Consider the following 19,758-nt stretch of genomic DNA (forward strand, 5'->3'; position numbering starts at 1 on the left):
AGGGACGACCATAAAGGTACGGGCGAAACTTGGTGATTGCCCACACGACTGCGAGGCACTCTTTCTCCGTAGTGGAATAATTTGCCTCGGCACGGGATAGAGAGCGGCTGGCGTAGGCTATCACTCTTTCTATGTCCTCTTGACGCTGAACGAGCACTGCACCGAGCCCAACGTTACTAGTGTCAGTATCTACCTCCGTGTCAGCATCATCGTCGGAATGAGCGAGAACGGGCGCTGATTGCATGCGCTGTCTCAGTTCATCAAAAGCTGCCTGTTGCTCATTTTCCCCGACAAACGGCGTGTTGTCCCTTGTGAGACGAGTCAGAGGTACTGATATCTGTGAAAAGCCATGAATGAACCAGCGATAATAGGCGCACAAACCAAGGAAGCGCAGGGCGGCTTTCTTATCGACAGGAGCTGGTAATTCGGCAACAGCGGCAAGCTTGTCTGGATCGGGCCGGACTCCTTCGGCGCTAACTACATGTCCAAAAAATTTTAGTTCTTCATAACCGAAGTGGCACTTCTGTGGCTTTAGTGTGAGGTCCGCCGATTGGATAGCCTCCAGCACGCTGCGCAGGCGGTGAAGGCGCTGCTCGAACGTGGCAGAGAAGACCACCACATCATCAAGGTAGACAAGTCTGCCACTTGAGCCCTGTGAGGACAGTGTACATCATTCGCTGGAAAGTTGCCGGCGCTGAACACAAGACGAAAGGGAGTACTCGAAATTGGTATAGGCCGTCTGGAGTCACGAAGGCTGTCTTCTCGCGGTCTCGCTGATCTACCTCGATTTGCCAGTACCCGCTTTTGAGATTGAGAGAAGCAAAATAATGGGCACCACGAAGCCTATCCAGCGGATAGTCGATACGCGGCAGCGGTTACAGATCCTTCTTGGTCACCTTGTTAAGCTTTCGGTAGTCGACGCAGAAGCGTAGCGACCCGTCCTTCTTTTTGACAAGCATGACTGGAGATGACCACGGGCTGTTGGATGGTTCGATAACGCCATCGTCAAGCATCTCGCGGACTTGCGTACGTATCGCTTCACGTTCTTTAGCCGACACGCGGTAGGGGTGCTGGTGCATTAGGCGTGCGTCCTCGTACGTGATGATCCTGTGTTGAGTGATGGACGTCTGGCGGATCTTTGAGAAACTTGCGAAGCAAGACCTGAACTCGAACAAGAGCGCTCGCAGCACAGTCTGGTTATCGGTGGACAGATCAGGATTTATGTGAACATTGCTCATTGACGTGTCTGCGTTATTCACTAGTTCTGACGTGAGACAGTTGGTTACGTTTGCTACTTCGTGGGCTAACGCTATCGAAGTGCCACGGAAAAGGTGTCGATGCTCGTTGCTAAAGTTGGTAATGAGCAATTCAGATCGGCCCTTACGAACGTGTATTACATTTATAGCTACACAGATGCATTGCTGCAGGAGGCGTTCTTAATTTGTTTCGGCCACCACATCGCCATCGCTCAAACCACAGCATGTTACGTCGAATAGAACACTTGCTCGGGGAGGAAGCGTCACGCTCTGTTCAGAAATACGGAGTACGTCGACAAGCCTTCCGTCATCCTGCACGTTGATTGCTCGCGGGGCTGAGAACGTGACGCGGCGCTCTTGTAGATCAATGATAGCTCCATTTCCCTGTAGAAAGTCAACTTCCAGAATGACGTCATGGGAGAATTCACGTAGAACAAGGCAGCTTGCTACAAATGTATACCCTTGAATCTGTACTCCAGTTGTGCAGGCGCCCAGTGGAGTAATGACATGGCCACCAGCTGTCCGAATCTGCGAGTTATGCCACGGCGTGATTACTTTCTTCAGCTGCGTTGTCAGTTTCCCGCTCAGCATGGAATAGTCTGCGCCGGTGTCCACTAACGCATTAACTACACAACCATCAATTGTCACTGCTATGTCGAGTGAAAGCCGGCTATCCTTTGCAGCAGCAGGTGATGTCGGACCAGTTTCTGTACGGTTCTGCGTCAATAGGAGGTCTTCAGCGCTACGACGTTCAGCGACCCCGCCCCCAGAGGTCGCTTCGGCTAGTTTTCCTGGTGGGGGCTGGGAGATCGTGCGGTAGAATACCGCTGGGGCGTTGATGAAAATCGCCTCGGTGATGGCGAGCGCGACTGGCGCCCAGCAGACGGAGGTGCATGCTGCTGGGAGAGGTAGTTTTCGATGTGGCGTGGTCTCTGGCCGTAACGGGGTGGTGGCGAGTACGCAGAGAAGCCGCGAAGCCTAAGACAGTGATATGGGCACTGGCGGTACAAGTCATCAGCTTCTCCGCAGTGAAAGCATAGAGGTCGGTGATCGGGTGTGCGCATCAGACTTCGCAGGAGACGTGGGCCGATCGTCAAAGTACTGGACCGGTTGCACCGAACGTTGGGCGACAGAAGCGCCACGGACAAAGGGCAGGGGTGGTGGCGTGTACGTGCCTTCGTAGTATGGTATGCGCTGCGCTGACTCGAGTGAAACAGCAGGGACAGGATGAACGAACAATGGCGGCGATGCAGCAGGGCGTTTCAAGGTTTCCGCGTAGGTTGTCCTATGGCGGTATTCAGCTGGAGCTGGCGCAGCTGTATCAGGAGGCAAGGTGTCCCGGAGGGCCTGGTGCAGCTCATCCTTGATCACAGTTGCAATAAAGCTAACCGTAGAATGAGGTGTTACACCAGCCTTTTGCAACTCTTCACGTACAATATTATGGATGAGTTCACGTAGGGAGTCATTGCTGGTCCCAGCGGCGGTGAAAATGTCAGCAGTGGACATGCCACTGACTTTCCTGTCGTATTGGTTGTAACGCTGCTGCGGCATTTTTTCCATTGTCACGGCTTCGGACAAGAACTCCGTGACCGTCTTCGGAGGGCTTCGCACGAGGCCAGCAAAAAGCTGGTTCTTGACACCGCACATCAAGTGACGCAACTTCTTGTCTTCCGTCATTCTTGAATCGGCCCGCCGGAAGAGGCGCGTCATGTCTTCGACGCACGTGGTCACAGTTTAGTTTGGCGACTGGACGCGGGCCAGAATAGCTCGTTCAGCTCTTTCTTGGCGATCAGCGCTGGCATATGTCTGCAGAAGTCTACGAGGGAATTCGGGCCACGTCATCAGCTGCTCCTCTCGATTTTGATACCACGTACGTGCCCCGTCTTCGAGATAAAAGTAGACACGACCCAGTTTCGCCGCGTCGTCCCACTGATTCAAGGTGGCTACGCGCTCGAAGTGCGCCAACCAGTCCTCAACGTCCTCGCCCCCTGTACCATGGAACGTCGCCGGTGCCCGTGGGCTTTCCAACGTATAGCGGTTAGACGTCGTGCTTCCCGTGCCGGATGGCGAGGTTTGCACCGAAGTGCTGGTCATGTTTGTTGACTTAGTAGGAGCAGTATCGTCGACTTCCGAAGGCAATCCCCTGATTCGGCGGCTAGTCCGATGCACGGGTGTATCGACTGGCACTGGACTCGTATTATGGCTTCCTGGGGGGTCTGCGGCATCCGTGAGACTACCCAGCAACTTCCACCAATTTGTCACGATTAATCACAAGTACTGGGGGTTTATTAAACCACCAAGTAGCTAGCTCTGGAACGATGTGTCAGTCGTGGCTGGCTCTCGAGTTGAGAAGAAGCACGGGATCTTCTTTTTTTTTCCCTACAGATTAAGAGCCGCTCTTGCAGTCGACCCACTTCGTGAGGGTGGCAATATGCTGCTTGCTTAGCCGCACGTGCTAAGACTAACGCACCGAGGAAGGGCTTGGAGTGCGTTGCCAGACTAAGAACGCTGCATCTTCAAACGTCGGACATGCAACATGGCACAGCGTTTCGTACGCGTTGGGTCCTTCTTCGATGGAAATGAAAAAAAATGGCAGCATATCCACGGAGTGAATGATGAATAGTGGGGCGAAGCATCTATCCATCCATTCGTTCTTGCTTCCGTCCATCAATGCGTGCGTCTGTGTGGCCGCCCGTTCGTCCATCCGCCCGTCCGTGCGTACGTCTGTTCGTGCGTCCGCAAGTTCATATGTGCGTCCGTCCCTGCTTTCGTCCATGCATCCGCTCCTGCGTCCATCCATGCGTCCATCCATGCATCTGTCTGTGTGTCCGTTCGTCCATCTATTCAACACTCCAAGTACCACCATCTCGCATCTTTTCATCATATATTCCCCATATAGAAGCACCGCCATCCAGCGGACATTCCAAGGACTAAACGAGAGGTGGCACACGCACACTTTCTTACAGCTTACTCTTCGGGTCTACTTCCCACCTTTAACCACCTCAAGTTCATGATATATACTAGCTCATTGTATTCATGGCACTGCGGCTCAACGCTCGCAAAACCTTTCTAAAACTAAGCGGGTTACACCCAGCGGGTATAACGTAGGAACCCTTTCTTGTCAGATGGTGCTCAATGTACATGCCAATGGCTGCTAATGGGGATCACAGCGTGCGCGTTAACTAAAAGCCGAATGCTCCTGTCTCTCATTCCCCATCAGCAGCCATTGACATGTACATTGAACATTATTTTTTATTGTTCAACAACGCAGAGAAGAAATATTTCACCGTCACCACCTCGGAGGTCAAAACGTTATACTTGTTACATACTACAACGGCTACGAGGGACAAACGGGTGCCGCTATAAAGAGCTTGGCCCCTAAAATGCTGGATGGTGGTGGTGGTAAAAAACATTTATTTCGGAAAAAGTATACTAGAGAGTGCCGACGTGGCCCATCGGCGTGCTAGAGTGGCAAGACCCTATTCCGGGACGCCAGTGGAGCTGGAAGCTGCCCGTGCGCGCTCCACCAAGGAGCGTTGTGCAGCCAAGGTAGAGCAGCCGAGCAGGTGCTCCTCCCAAGCCTCTCTAGTTGGGATAGGAAAAGGGGGTGAGAAAGGGACGGGATTAACTGGGCACGATGCTACGACGTGATATGTGTCGGCGAGGACATGACAGGTCGAGCAGGTGCCATTGATTTCCGGCAAAAAGTGCCTGGCGACCGCCGGACTGATAAAGGTGTTTGTCTGCAGGCGGCGTAGCAGTCGTTCGTCCGCTTTCTCCAAACCGCGTGCGGGGTCCGGGTAGAGGCGGCGCGAAGCCCGGTAATAAGCCAAAATTTCGCGAAAGCGCGTCAGGTTGGTATTGCCAGATTCCGTCTCGGGACATGGAGGGGCAACGGCCCGGACAGGAGAAGCGCGGGCAGCGGCATTTGCCGCCTCGTTGCCGGGCAGGCCCGAGTGGCCTGGGGTCCAGACTATACGAATGGGATGAGGGTTAAAGCGCCAAGAGGCTGCCTGTAGCAGGCTAGCCGCCAGCGGGGCAATGGAACCCTGAAGGTACTGAGAACAGGCCGAGCGCGAGTCCGTCAGGATGGTGCGTGAGGCAGGGTGAGAGGCGGCCAAAGCTATGGCAACCTCTTCAGCGTGCGTTACTGTGTCTGCTCGAAAGGAGAGGCCATCTACGTGTTTGCCCTCTGTAATCACGGCAGCCGTGAAGTGACCCGAGGGGGAGGGACCCGAGACGTCCACGTAGAAAACACCAGGACGATCGGAGTGTCGCGTATGAAGGGCCGCGGCGCGTGCTAGTCTACGGCCAGGATGGAGGTCGGGGTTCATATTACGGGGTAGAGGTTCCACCCATAGCTTTTGACGCCAGAGCTCTGGTACAGGCTGCAGAGGGTCTTGGTCAGATATCGGGTTAAGGCCAAGTCTGTGTAGAAGACGGCGCCCTGAAGGCGTCTGCGACAGTCGATTGATTTGGTTAACGCGATGAGCTTCGCGCATCTCTGCAAAGGTGTTGTGTACCCCCAGAGCCACGAATCGGCTGTTGGAAGTTGCAATAGGTAGGTCCAGAGCGCGTTTGTATACTGAACGAAGAAGGACGTCCAGCTGGTGCTCGTGTCGACGACGCAGGCGAAGGTAAGGCAAGGCGTAGAGGACGCGACTGGTCACAAACGCGTGGGCCAATCGGAGGGACTGAGACCCGCGGAGGCCGCCGCGCTTGGTAGAAACTCGCCGTATCATGCGGCTCACCTGTTCGCTGGTGCGTCTGAGGCCTGCTATTGTGCCCTTTGGATCCAAGGACGATGTGATGTGAAGGCCAAGAACCCGAATGTTTTGCACTGACGGGACGGGCCCGGACGGAAGAAAAATTTGAGGCGGCGGTAGCGGAGAGACTGAAAGAAGAGCCGATTTAGCTGGAGAGCACTCCAGGCCGCATGAACCTGCGTAGGTGTTCACCAGAAGGGCAGCCTTTTGCAGGCGTTCTTCGATTTGCGCTAAGGAGCCGGTGTTGGTCCAGATTGTGATATCGTCCGCATATAGTGCGTGTTGTATTCCCTCGACCTCGCTTAGAAGAGAGGGGAGGTTCATCATCGCCAGGTTAAAAAGCAGAGGAGACAGGACTGCCCCTTGAGGTGTACCCCGCGTGCCTAATAAGTACGGGCCGTGTTCGGTAGAATTAAGGCGAATGTAGGCGGTGCGATGTGATAGAAAGGCGCGAATGTAGTTGAAAGTCTTCTGCCCGCAGTTTGTGGTAGACAGGTTAGTGAGTATAGTGCTGTGTTTAACGTTGTCGAACGCCCCGCGGAGATCGAGAGCGAGCACGGCTTTATCGTTATGGCGCATAGTAGTCGGCTCTATGATATCGTGTTGAAGCTGGAGCAGGACGTCCTGCGCCGACAGATGGGGGCGAAAGCCAAACATCGTGTCGGCAAAGGTCCTCCTGGCCTCCAAGTAGGTGGAAAGGCGTTCGCGAACCATGGTTTCCATGAGTTTGCCTGCGCAAGACGTAAGTGAGATGGGCCTCAGTGCCTCAATACTAACGGACTTTGCCGATTTGGGAATGAATGTCACGACCGATGTGGTCCATTCCGTTGGAAGCGGAGAGCCGTCCCATATCGAATTTATAAGGTGGAGTAGTAAGAGGTGTGCTTGGTCGGGAAGATTTGCCAGGAGCGATACTGTGATTCCGTCGCGTCCAGGGGCCGTGCCCCGTCGCATTTTCGTGAGTGCAAATCGTAAATCAGAAAGCGTGTATGGGGCGTCGAGGTCGGTGTTAGGGGCGCCGGAATACGTATACGCTGGGCCTGCGGGATCATTTGTGCAGCAGATGTAGCGGTCACAAAGTTCTCGCGCGAGTTCATCCGTAGTGCCCTGAAAGGCATGCAGAACACGGTGGAGCTGGCGTTGCGTTTCTCCCCTGGTGGTGGAGGGATCGAGAAGGCTTCTAAAGAGTCGCCACGCACTCTTAGAGCTCATCTGGTTTGCAGCCTTCGAACAGGTGTCTGCCCAGTTAGCATCGGAAAGTTGTGCGGAGTATGCGGCCGCCTCTGCAGTGAGCGCCTCAATGCGAGCGCGAAGTTTCCGATTAGGTTTGTTGCGTTTCCAGCGCCTTATGAGCCCGCGGCGAGCGTGCCAAAGATGTAGGAGGTGTGGATCGATTGCAGGAGTCAAATTAGAGGTTGCAAGGGTGCGAGTGTTCGCTTGTTTCATATGGAGAGCGTATGATGCCCACGCTGCATATTCGGTCGAGGAGAGGCTGGCGGGGAATGGTTGCATTCTGAACTGAGTCCAATCGGTGAGACGGGCTTGGCCCCAGTGTTGGCGCATTTTCTGCCGCGGTGTGAACGAAATGCGGAGTAAAAAGTGATCGCTGCCTAGGTTTTCGCCTAAATTCTCCCATGTAGCATCGCGGATGTGACGGGTGAGGGAGAGGTCGGGGCATGTGTCTCGCGTGACCGAGTTGCCGGAACGTGTGGGTTGTGCCGGATCGGTAAGAAGCGTCAGGCTCAGCGAGGAAATGAGCTCCTTGAGCTCTCTGCCCCGGGCCTTCTCGTAGTGGTAACCCCAGTGAGGGCTGGGGGCATTAAAGTCCCCGACAATCACCAGTGGTTGTCGGGCCGCTATACGCAGCGCCCGATGGAAGAGATGCGCAAACGAAGCCCTTGCAAGGCGAGGGGGGCAGTACACGTTTAAGATATGTATTGATGGTTGGCCCCTCCGCTGAGACAGCACTGATATCATGCAGTAGTCGTAAGGAAGATCCAGATCGAGGTCAATCTGTACCGCCGTGTAAGCTTTATGCACGAGGAGGCATGTGGTGGTGCCGCCTACATAGGAGCAGTATCCAGAAAGGGATGGAGCAGGGCCAGATTCTTGGAGCGCCAAGACGGCCGGCTGAGAGCCAAGTGAGCTGAGGAAAAGGGAAAGATGTGAACGCTTTCGCCTGTTCCCGAAGCCTCCAGGGTTCCACTGTATGATCTCGAATTTAGACGCAATATTTGAACGGGACGTACGATTGGTAGCCATCGTGACTGTCTTAGGTTTTATATTTGGTCCTCCATGTCCCGCTCGGATTCCTCAGAGGCAGGGAGGGGCACGGAGGCCGGATTGTCCGACGGCGGGGTGGTGGTAGCCACCTTACGACGACGCCGTGGAGCTGTACCCTCACTGCTCACCGAGCAGGAGCGGGAACGCGATGCCTTGGGTTGAAACTGGGTGATTGCCCAGGCTTGAATAGCCTGGGTAACCTCTACTACTATGCGTTGGACCGAGAAGCTGGTGAGGAGGTGATTAATCGAAGCTTCGACGCGCGTGAGGCGTTCCTCTACGCGCGGGGTGCGCTCTTCGCTAGGGAGAGTTTGGTTAGCGGGCAAGATAACCTGAGGTGCCCCAGGAGCCTCAAGAGCTTCTGGAGTAGATGTGGCACCGGTTCCGAGTGCTGGAGTACAAATGGTTGCTTGAACCGGCGGTTTAATGGGAGTGGACTTAGCGCGAGGACTAAGCTTGGACGTAGCTGGCGTAGCCGCCTGGACAGAGGAGGCAATACCGGATGGCCTTGCAGTACACTGTTGTTGGGGTTGAAGTCGCTTATTTAAGAGTTCGAGTTGTTTAGTTAAAAGAGAATTTTGCTTTTGAAGTGCCGCAACTTGCTGGCGAAGGGCCGCAAGTTCGGGAGAAGGAGGATCGACAGAAGGGGGTGAGAGAGGCTTAGAAGCAGCTTTCCCTGCCCAACTGCTCACCTGAGGTACCGCCGCTGGTGCTTCGAGCGGTGGGAATGCCTGAGTGTCGGCGTGGAGTGGTGGAGCCGACTGATGCAGGTTGATGCCGCTGTCTGGCTGTGACGAACGTGAGGTGGTCCCTCGAGGAGATGTTGAGGGCTGCTTGCGTTTCCGATATTTTCGATATTTTGCCGTGCAGCCACTGGTCCCAGTCTCATGGGCGCCGTGGCAGAGGAGGCACTTGGGGTGGCAGTCGTGGGCATTGAGACCTGCAGGTGCGGGGGTTCCACATTTGGCACACTGCGTTGGAGCGGGGTGAGGACACTGAGGTGGTCGATGGCCGATGGTACCGCACTTGGTGCAAACCGGGACCGTTTTCTTGTAGGCGCGGATGTACGTCGCCACGCAGTGGTAGAAGAGGAAGCGGGGTAACTTCGTGCCCTCGAAAGTCACCACCGCCGCCGCGGAATCTCCGAGTTTGCGGACCGCAAGGATAGTACCTCGAGGCCAATACAGTTCAGACTTTATCTTTTCCGGGCTTTCAGCAGGGTTTACGTTGATGACGCCCCTGCATGTATCCCCTGGTGCCTTGGCGTGGCCTCGAACGGGTAGCTGCTGGTCCCCCACTTGCAGCTGAAAGTCCCCGAGGAGTCGCTGTGCCATAGGCAAAATGGTGGTGCTGCAGACTAAGATGTTCTGTTCCCAGATTGGCCACACTTGAATTTGCGTGGTAGTCCGGTCGCCAAGGTAGCTGCGGATGGCGTCGCCCGCGCGATCGGCCGGGACAAATGTGCGTAACTCGCAGGGAACGCGAGGTTTCACTACCACGATGTAGTCGTCGCGAGAGAGGCGAGGAGTTTGACACGGACGCCACTTGCGTTGCTTCGCTGGCTGCGAGGACGGAGCAGAGGTAGGCACACCACCGGAGGGATGGCGCGCCGGCGTTCCTTGCAAGGCTGGGGAATGGTGGCCCGCTGTGGCGTCTCGTTGTTGTTGAGACGCAGGCTTCGATTTCGCTTGCTTGCGTTGCCACAGTCTCACCATGTCGTCAAGGTATTCATCTTCTGATGGCATAGTGTTTTCGGAGGATGAAATCTCCATGGACAGCATTTGGCTTGAGGTAGGATCATAGCCCGTAACCACGTTAGCGGCCGCCATCGCCGGGCTGAGAGCCCTTAGCGAGGCGGCGTTGTAGCCGGGAGTGAAGGACGTCCCTCAAGTTGTCAAAACTGGACCCACCTGGACGAAGGTGTTGTCTAGGCGAAGCGGAGAACTTGGCGGTGACGATAAATCCAAGTTTCAGGGGTACCAAGGTGGATGTCCGCAGAAATAGCAGGAAATCTACGGAGGCGATGTGGAGTGCGTCCGTCACCATCGAGCGCTCGCAGCGCCCCCCAAAAATGCTGGAGTGGAAGCTCCCTCAATGCTTTGCCAGCAGTAGTGAAGCCAGCTTTCGCCCTCCAAAGATCTCAGAAGTGTGCTATTTTCTGGTGGTGCCAACTTGTACATCAAGTGATATTGATTTGTTTGTTTAAAGGCTACGTTATTCATACAATAAAAGGTAGTTGTTTCCGAAGAAATAATCCACAGAGACTAGTCTCGGTGACTTAATCTACAATGTAATTTGCCTTGAATTCGAGGCTTCCTAAAAATCTAGTAACACAAGGACGCACTTTGAGCACTATCTAACCCTAAAAAGTTGCCACGTTAAACTTCTTGGGCGTGCGAAGAAAACGCTCCTCCTCAATCGCGCCAACAGCTCATCATGTCCCTAGTAAGAAGGCTGCCACAGCCGCCATCTTACGGTTGGCACGGCTTCACTCGTGGGCAACAATTTAAACTCCAGCAATCTTTTTTAAACCTCCTTGTTTTGACCCAGTTCTCAAACTCTTCTGATCCGGTGAACGCAAGAGCAACCTACGTAACAAAGCTTGGAAGGGACCCAGTGTCTTGCGCCTCCCATTTTTCAAACTCTCTAATTTTTATGTTGCATAAACACTGGTTCCATGGGTTTGTGGCATCCCACGATAGAAAAATTTTTGTGAACACAGTTCATCTATGCCCCGTATGCATTTGAGTTCTTGTATATATGCGCTCCATTCTAACACTATTCGTTATTTTAATAACGCACATTATGACATCTCTTGCACATATTTGCCGACATTTTCACCAAGTCTTGTATATTCTAAGTATGTAACATGTACATTGTGTATACTGTGATAAGCGTGTGCATGTTAGACATTAGTAGCCTTTGTTAGGGACACCCTGCGGACTTGGACCTTTTTTTTTAAAGTGCCATGTATATTGTGCCAATTCATTTGTTTATGTAATTGGGCTTGTTGCATAGACACTGTTTCCATGTGTTTGTACGTCCTACGATGGAAGAATTTTTTTCGAAACAGTACGTCCTGTGCATGTTCTCTACAGCGCTCCTGCCGTCGTTTCGCGAGCAAAGCACCATCACGAACTCGTTCGCGGCGTAATTTTTGTCAACGAGGCCTCTTCAATTGTGAGGCCCAAGGAACGGCTTCGTGCTTTCCCATAGTGGAGTACCAAGTACTCTAAATTGTTAACTATACTTTCTCTAAACGTATATCTTCGAAAAATATCATGTTTATTGTTCTGCAATTTCTTAGTGTGAGCGAAATTACGTCTGGTGTTTGTGTACAAGCAGCCTGTAAATAGCGTATAAGTGCCCATAGTGTTTGCGCATACTGGTTCTATAACCTTTCCCTTGTGGACCCTTTCAGATTTCTCAGGGGGACCCTCAAAGAAGGGAGCATTGGTAATAGTACACGTGAAGACGTGATAGCGAAAACGAGGGACGTGATAAATAGTGCTTTGCTAAAAATTGGGGGACGCTTAAGCTTCGCCTTCAAGATTTGAACGAGATAGCGTAATTCGGCCCCTAGTGCACCCTTCAACCGCTAAGGGCATACTTATTAATATGTTTTGTTAAACACACACACACACACGCACACACACATGCACACACACACGCGCGCGCGCGCACGCACGCACACACACACACATGCACACACACGCGCGCGCGCGCACGCACGCACACACACACACACACATGCACACACGCGCATGCACACGCACGCACACACACACACGCAGAGATACACACGCACACACACACGCAGACAGACAGACACACACACACACGCACACGCACACAACACACGCACACACACGTACACACACACACACGCAGACAGACGCGCACACACACACGCACGCACGCACACACGCACTCACACGCACACGCGCACACACACACGCGCGCGCGCACACACACACGCACACATACACACCCGCTTTGTCTGACGCGCGGTGCTCCAAGTTGGCCGGGATAGGCGAGGTGGTGCGGTGCCGCCTAGCCTACAAGCGTTGGAATGAAGTAATGTGTCATGACAATTACAAGCATCCGTAGAGAACGATTCACCACCATTTTAGTATGCATGTTCTTCCACGTAAATATGATTGACGATTGTTAGTGTAAACGCATGTGTTTTCTTATACCATCCTTTAGCGCGTCTCCCAGTACGTTTTACACTGTGAATAACATCGCCAAAGGTTTGAAGCGTCCACGTCTGGCTGCCACGGCTTACCTTTCAAATAGGTCCCAAGATGGCATCCGAAGAGAAAGTGCGACTGTCTCTCCTTACTCAGCGCATGGATGGTGCAAGCTTCGCTGTAGGTGAAGGCTGTCTTCGGCTCATGACACCACTTAGATCTGCTCTTGACTCACGAGAAATGGTCCACCACGGACGGAGTGTTTCTTGATGCCGGCTTACCTGCTAATCCTGAACTTCTCTCGAACCTCGTGAGCGTATAATTAGGGAGAAGGTTGCTTTATTGTGGCGACACTAAAAAGCATGATTCTTTATTCGTCTACAGATATGTAATGACTTCTTTAGAAGTGAATGATTCTTGTTGTCCTTTTAATTTGTTCCGTGTCCTGCCATGTTCGGGCACTTTCACGGCATATATACTCTATGTTTCTCTTCTTCAAAACTTATGTTGTCATTACAATCAGCCTTCTCAATTCAGTATTGTTCTTGCATGAAGAAAAAAAACGACGAAATTTAAAAATACATAAAACGCTGATTTTCGAACAGCGTAGAGCAATACCTTGACCATTTAAATACGAACGTTCCGTGTTTGTCCATGATATACCTATTCCGTATTTGTTCACAGCGGTAGGCGCCGTCGACATACTGACGTGTTCGTAGCGATGTCGCGGCACTCAAGCTCCCCACTGCCTTCTATGATCACGTGACGAGTGGTAGAGCAGCTGCAAAGCTACCTGCAAGGCTGGGCGGAGCCCGCATCCAACGCTATTGTGAGAATGATTGTTGTAAACTTGCTAGAACTGACGTAGATGGCTTTCTCGAACTTTTATTTGCAGTCGACGTTCATCGCGAAATACGACAAGTGCTGACAACTGGGCAAGCTGGTATGAATTCATACCACTGAAAAGGACGCTGAATGCACTTCGTGTCCCTTTCTCGTGCTTTCGTCTTACCTTTTGGCGCCGTTTCAGTAGTCCAAACGACAAGTGGTACATTCAAAAAAAGGGCGTGTGCATTGGGTCATGTTTAGCTCCAGTCCTCAGAGATGTTTTATGAGCTCGTTATGACAAGCGCATACAAGCGAGGCTTGCAGAGACAAATACCATTAAAGTGTTCCGCTAGCTTGGTAATTTTTTTTCACTCGTTCATAGAGCAAAAAAGTGTAACACACGGTAGAATGCCGATGAGATTTTTAGCAATTTTTTTCTAAGAACATGACTAATCGACAGCTGACGACGGAATTCTCTGAGAATAACCATCTTATACTTATAGATCCGGAGCATATGTGTGCTGCCAGTACCCTCTCAGAGAGCCCTGCTACCTTGCAGCTTGGTGTACACTCCAAGCTTGTTAAGCGAGGCATTGCGAAAGCATGTATGATGGCATCATTGCCAAGGTCGTGCCACCACCAGGTTCAGAGGAGTTTTGGCAACCAAGTTAACACGCTTAACAATTAAAGCAGGCTTCCCTGATCAATTGCTCTCGGACATAGCAGAGTCGCTTCTGAATGAACTGAAGCAGGGAAAAAAATATAAAGCACGCAACTCAGGGAGAGCCAAAGCCTAAAATTTCTGACAAACCTTATGTGCACAATTTCTCGCACTGCTTAAAAATAATTGTTGAATGAATAGGTCTGAAGGCTGTTTTCACGGCAAGAAACAAGCTAGGGTCCCTATGCAAAATACCCAACTCCGAGACACCTTCAAGTGTTGGGTGTAATAAGAAGCTTGTAAAAATTTTCGTACAATGTAATTAGGCATCGTGTATCACATTTCTTTATCATGTTTTCGATACTACATCGGTCAGACGGGGCGTTGTCTCAATGATCACCTTATATAAGGAGCACGCAAATCGCATCCGCGGATCAGCTGGCAGCCGCTTGGCAACTCACTGTGCCAATTGTGGGTGCAACTCGATGTATGATGAACATCAAGAAATGGCAAGATATAGGAACAAGAGGGCATGGGAAAGACATGAAGCGTTTTTGATTCACAAGGCAGTGATTGAGCGTGTAAGTGCCCCATCTGTTAACTTCAATGAGTACAAGTGTCTTTTCAGTTAAAATGTGTTATCAAGTTCCCAAAAAGACATTTTGCGCATGCGCAATCATTCTCCCTCTCCCTATGTGGTGTGTCATATCCTCGCTCCCTTGATTGTATGTATATTTCCGCCATCTGAGCAATAAATTGCTGCTAAGTGTACACTCTGCTTCTTTCCGAAACGTTCTGCGCATTAAGAAATTATATATATATATATATATATATATATATATATTTATATATATAACAATGTCTCAGTATTTTGGTGGCGCCTACCACTGTGAGGGAACATGGAATAGGTCCATAAGGGGACAAACAACTCCTAAAATACCAATTTGACAATTTGAAATCCAATAGGCTGAACGACGCATTTATTCTGGCAAAAAATGACGCATAACAGATCCATGGCTTAGAATAAATTCTCCTCACCATAACATCCGAGATAACGGGACTCTTAATCTCTTAATTTTTAGTTACTTTAACGATTTAATTTATTGTTCATTATTATCTATTGTTTATTGGTTTCTGTGGCAGCTTTTTGTCTGCGCTTACGTCACAGCAACGGCCACCATCTACTCTGCCCCGTGTACACCGAGATTTAAAGCTTGCCAAACGAGAAACCACACCATCACCAGCTATACGACATCGCCGAAAATGCTGCAAGAGAGGGACTTAGTCAAATCGAAGTTTTGGTGACAGTTGGTATTGAACTGCAGCAATATTTCCCAGAAACTGGCGTCCCTTGCGGCAGATACAACAAGCGTTCCTACGAAAGCACAGAAATCGACAGCCAACTTACAAAGAACGAGAAAGAAAGACAAGAGTCAGTGAATTTCCTTGTAGTAGTTTTTCTCACATTTTATTTACCAAAAATAGATTCCATCTGATTGGCAGACCGTGTATGGACAATGCTGAGCGCAGCGCCATTTCTTCGTACACAGCACTCGTCAGAGTCTCCCACACATTTTACGTTTTGACCACGACAGTGACAACAACGATTTAAGTTCTTTCTTTTTTTTTTCACCATTTATTCGCATTGGCGTCACTGCGGGGTCTCCGAGTCAATTATTGAAATGTAGAAAAACAATTGAAAAAATTTGACCGAACGTGTGCGCCAGACGCGCGTGCTCATGAGCGAGACACACGCGAACACATTTGCAAGTTTACTTCGACGAACAATAAGTAGACACATTTTCGCCACATTCTCTTTTCTTCACGTTTTCACGCGTCACATATGTGTGTTCATTCGAGGAAGATTGAAAGAATGCACACTTTTTCAAAACTTGCCAAGCCTGCCAGCCGCAGAAACAACAGGGGCAGTCAAGTACAGAATCATAAGAGTGGTAAAAGTACTAACAATAAGCAATGCTCGACATTGAATTCTTGTAGCTGCCGTAAAAAAAAAAAGAAAACAGCCGACTTCCGAGTCAGTTGTTAACATTTGCTTATGGTGCATCATACAAGTGATTAGCGTTACAACACGTGGGTGCGTCAAAACCAGACATAACGACATCGCCGAGTCGTAGTTACATTTCAAGCATAAAAAAGTACGCGCTTTCAAAGGTGTGTGCTTCAAACTAAACTCGTTACGTGCCAAAACAGCACCTAAAGCGCTTATTGCGCCTACCAAAACTACAGGATACTCCCAGACAACAAGCCCATTCACCGTGAAAATTGTATGATTTACATTTTTATGCCACCTTCAAGAAGCAAAAAGAAGAAGAAAATGGCGCTTTCTCACTTTACAAAAGTAAGAGCCGCCGACTGCCTACGCAGTCGGGTCGGCGACAATGTTGACCTCACGGGCGAATGTCAGTAGTGAACACGCGATCCATTTCAACTTTCACTCCATCTTGAAAGAACCGTGACAACGATCAGGCACTTTCGAGTTGTCTAAACCCCCAACCTACCTTGGCCCACGCAAGCAGGCCGGTGTTTACAGGTTACTGCCACGCCGGTGACAATTTTGGCACGGAGCCCAAATGAGCATATCAGTGTACGGTTTTACTCGCAAAACCGACGAACATGGTACAATGTGCTGTGCGTGTGACCATGGGAAGGAAGCGATTCGCATGGCTCCGCTCAGACAGCGAGGCGAATCAAGTTTCACTGCGCAAGGCGCTCTACGTAAAAGAGTCCCCCAGGATTTGCGAAAAATTCGGACGGCATGGGTGGTAAATCAGTGTACAGCAAGTATGTGAGGATCACCGAACAAAGGGGTATGAATCCTAGTGTAACCGTTGTTCGAGGGTCCATACATAGCGAGCGAAGAAACGCAAAATCATCTGTGGCGTAGCATTTCGCACAGACTGATAGATAGCTCTTCAAGACTACCACTACCTTTAGAGACGAAACACAAACCTAAGCAAATACGCTACAGAAGAGAAGTGCAAGTATGAGACATCGACCTAAAGAACAGTAGCTTTTCAGCGACTAACAGCGTTCGAGTTATCTCGTCAAACGGCCGGAAACTGAAACTGAAACTTGCGCCAAGGCGACCGTTATTCGACTTCGCCTCACTAGATGGCGCAGCCTGACGAGCCTAATCGTGAGCGGCGCGTCATTTAAAGGATTGGTGCATGACTTCATCTTACTGGGTCAGCGCTAGACGTGAACTACGATGAACAGGACAGAACGGTATCAAAATTTGTTTAACTTTTTGAGCGCCAGCAAAGAAATGTTTGTACAGCATGTGTTCACGTCACTTTGTGTGTGTTTGGGGCGGGAGGCATACACAGTGCGTGGTAAGACTGCCTTTCCGTTCGGCAGGCCAGACAGAAATTTTACAACGTCACTCTTTCATAATAAAATTTCATAAATTTAAGCCCAAAAATGTAGAGTTCTCGCGTTGACTAACGCATGTCAAGAAATCATTCCTACCCTGTCCACCGGCATTTATCATTTGCTGTCATTTCAAGAGGGCGAAAAAAAAAATAACGCTGTCGGACGAAGCACTTACAATGCACGGACATACGTTTCTCATTGTCGGTATTTTACCGTTTTCAGCAAAGTTTCGTTTCTTGTAACGCAATCGTAGCGTTAACTTCGTTAGCTGTGTATGTATTTTGTGAGAACGGTGAGCTTAGACGGCGCTCAATGCTTTCGGTAGATGCTGAGGTGCCCGGTCACCCCGCGCATCCCGTATTAAAGATCGATGATGGCATTCTAATTGGTCAATAGCGTCTGTAGGTTGACATTTATAACAAAAAAGCTCGCAGCGTTACGCGAGAGATTCGGCGACTTCAGCATCCTTACACCAAGTTTTGTACAGTTTAGTCGTTTGTAAATGTCAACGTGGGGAAAAAAATGCGCAGAGAACATGGGATAAGACGTGTATTTAGGTACGACGATCGGCTCGGAACACTCTGCGAACTCCCAACAGACACTCCATACTTGGTCACGTGACCATTCCGAACTCACCTACGTACCGATAATACGTCTTCCAATGAATCTGCTTTGATAGCTACAGCGCTTCTTACCGGTCCCTTCGACTCTACGGTCATCGTGTGCATGGGTCGTCGAAGTTTGTAGCGTTAGCGTACGACGTCATCACACGGTGCGACTGCTGACCGCTTAATACCAAACGCTTCATAGAAAAGCACGTCACGACCTTCTTACGCTTTCGCGCGATCCGTTAACCAGCGCTCGATAACAAGACATTGCCACAAACACGCATCTCCGCACCAGTTCATGGCTACACACCTTGCGCACTCCTCTCCCCTTGAGGGAGCATGCAACAGCTCACGCCATTCGCCAGACGTCGAAGAGACCAACCTCGGACTGTTTTCGTGCTTATCCTATGTACGACGCTTATCCAGAACACAACTGCTACGCTAGTCGAGAGGATGCAAGCGGGTTGACACTTAGGCTGACAAGGTTGCGGCAGTGATCAAATTGATCTCGTATAGATTCGTTTTCAGCATTCAGTTGCGACTGAACTCTCATCAAGCAGCCGATGCCGTTCTGGGCCGGTCAAAGGCACGAAGCACGGATTCCTTCAACGTGGTCAACATAAGTCCGCGAGAAACAAGGCGGTTGCATCGCCTTGCGGCTGCATTATTGAGAAATATAGCATTCCGGAGGTATGATGAAAACGAGAGTGCTAAGTTTAGTCCAGTTCGGCATAGCACTTGCCCAACGTGTCGTTGGAAGTGCCTCTCAGTAAATAATCAGCGCGTAGTTGTGCTCTGGACTTGGGCAACAATCGACCTCGGCCTTGACCCGAACGAGGCGCCGTCTTACGCGGGCACGTACCACTCTATATACTTTCCGTGCTACGACGAACGATGCTTACAGGTGGGACCGTCGGTCGCGTTACTCGCATAAGAACGACAGGCCCCCACCCGTGGGTCTTGGATGGACGGCTCGCTTCGCGAAGCCTGCCTCTCCGAGAGCTCCGTTCACGTTAAGGGTGGGGACTTGATTCGGCGGGCATCCACAGCAACAGTTTAGCGCGCAAAGGACGCACTAGAAGCAGCGATACCGCAACAGCGTTGTGTTTCAATGTCATTACTCGTGGTCCGTGCACAGGACGGCGTACAACGTCTTTGGTGCGCCTAAATGTTGCTACAGATTACCAACAGGCTCGAGCACATGGTTTTCAATGTACATTCACTGCACAGCACATGCGGTTGTGAAAAGTCGACAACGGTTTCTTACAAAAGGATAAAAAAAAACGGTTCGAAACAAACAAAAACATGGAACGTCGGCGCGCGGAGTTGCGGTCGCAGCGGCCCCGCCCTCCTAGAGCAGTGAGGAGGCGCCGTGCTGCATACGACTGGTGGACGCGGTGTCGTCCACGTTGTTCGGCGTGTGCCTGCTGCCGCCGGTCGAGGTCGCCGGTTCGGGGCAGAAGAGTCCTTCCTCGAGGAAGACGTCGTCCTCGTCTCCCGGCGCGTGGCAGCGGATGTGCTGCAGGAAGACGGCGCGTCGCCGCTTCTCCAGGATCTCGTCCATGGCCAGCCGCCGGTCCAGCGTCGCCAGGGTGTGCATGTAGTCGGTCGTGTTGAGCCGGTCGCGCGAGAAGAGGCGGGACCGGGCAGCGCCGTTCAGCGCCAGGGCCGACGACGACGACGCCTGCTGGGCGATGCTCCCGCCTGGGTCAGCGAGACAAAAAATAGAAACGAAAACGTTGTCATGTATGCTCGAAGCACAAAAGATAT

General features: G+C 51.1%; 1 protein-coding gene across 1 annotated transcript in view; it reads right to left on the minus strand.

Moving 5' to 3' along the window:
- Positions 1–15,428: 15,428 nt before the first annotated feature.
- Positions 15,429–19,758, minus strand: part of LOC119170738 (uncharacterized) — a 77,754-nt gene continuing 73,424 nt past the window's right edge. Inside the window, exon 2 of the mRNA XM_037421988.2 lies at positions 15,429–19,692. Coding sequence (XP_037277885.2) covers positions 19,340–19,692 — 353 coding nt within the window. The 3' untranslated portion in view covers positions 15,429–19,339. The remainder of the gene's footprint in view (positions 19,693–19,758) is intronic.

The sequence above is a fragment of the Rhipicephalus microplus genome, chromosome 2, assembly GCF_043290135.1.
Source record: "Rhipicephalus microplus isolate Deutch F79 chromosome 2, USDA_Rmic, whole genome shotgun sequence".
NCBI classification, from domain to species: Eukaryota; Metazoa; Arthropoda; class Arachnida; order Ixodida; family Ixodidae; genus Rhipicephalus; species Rhipicephalus microplus.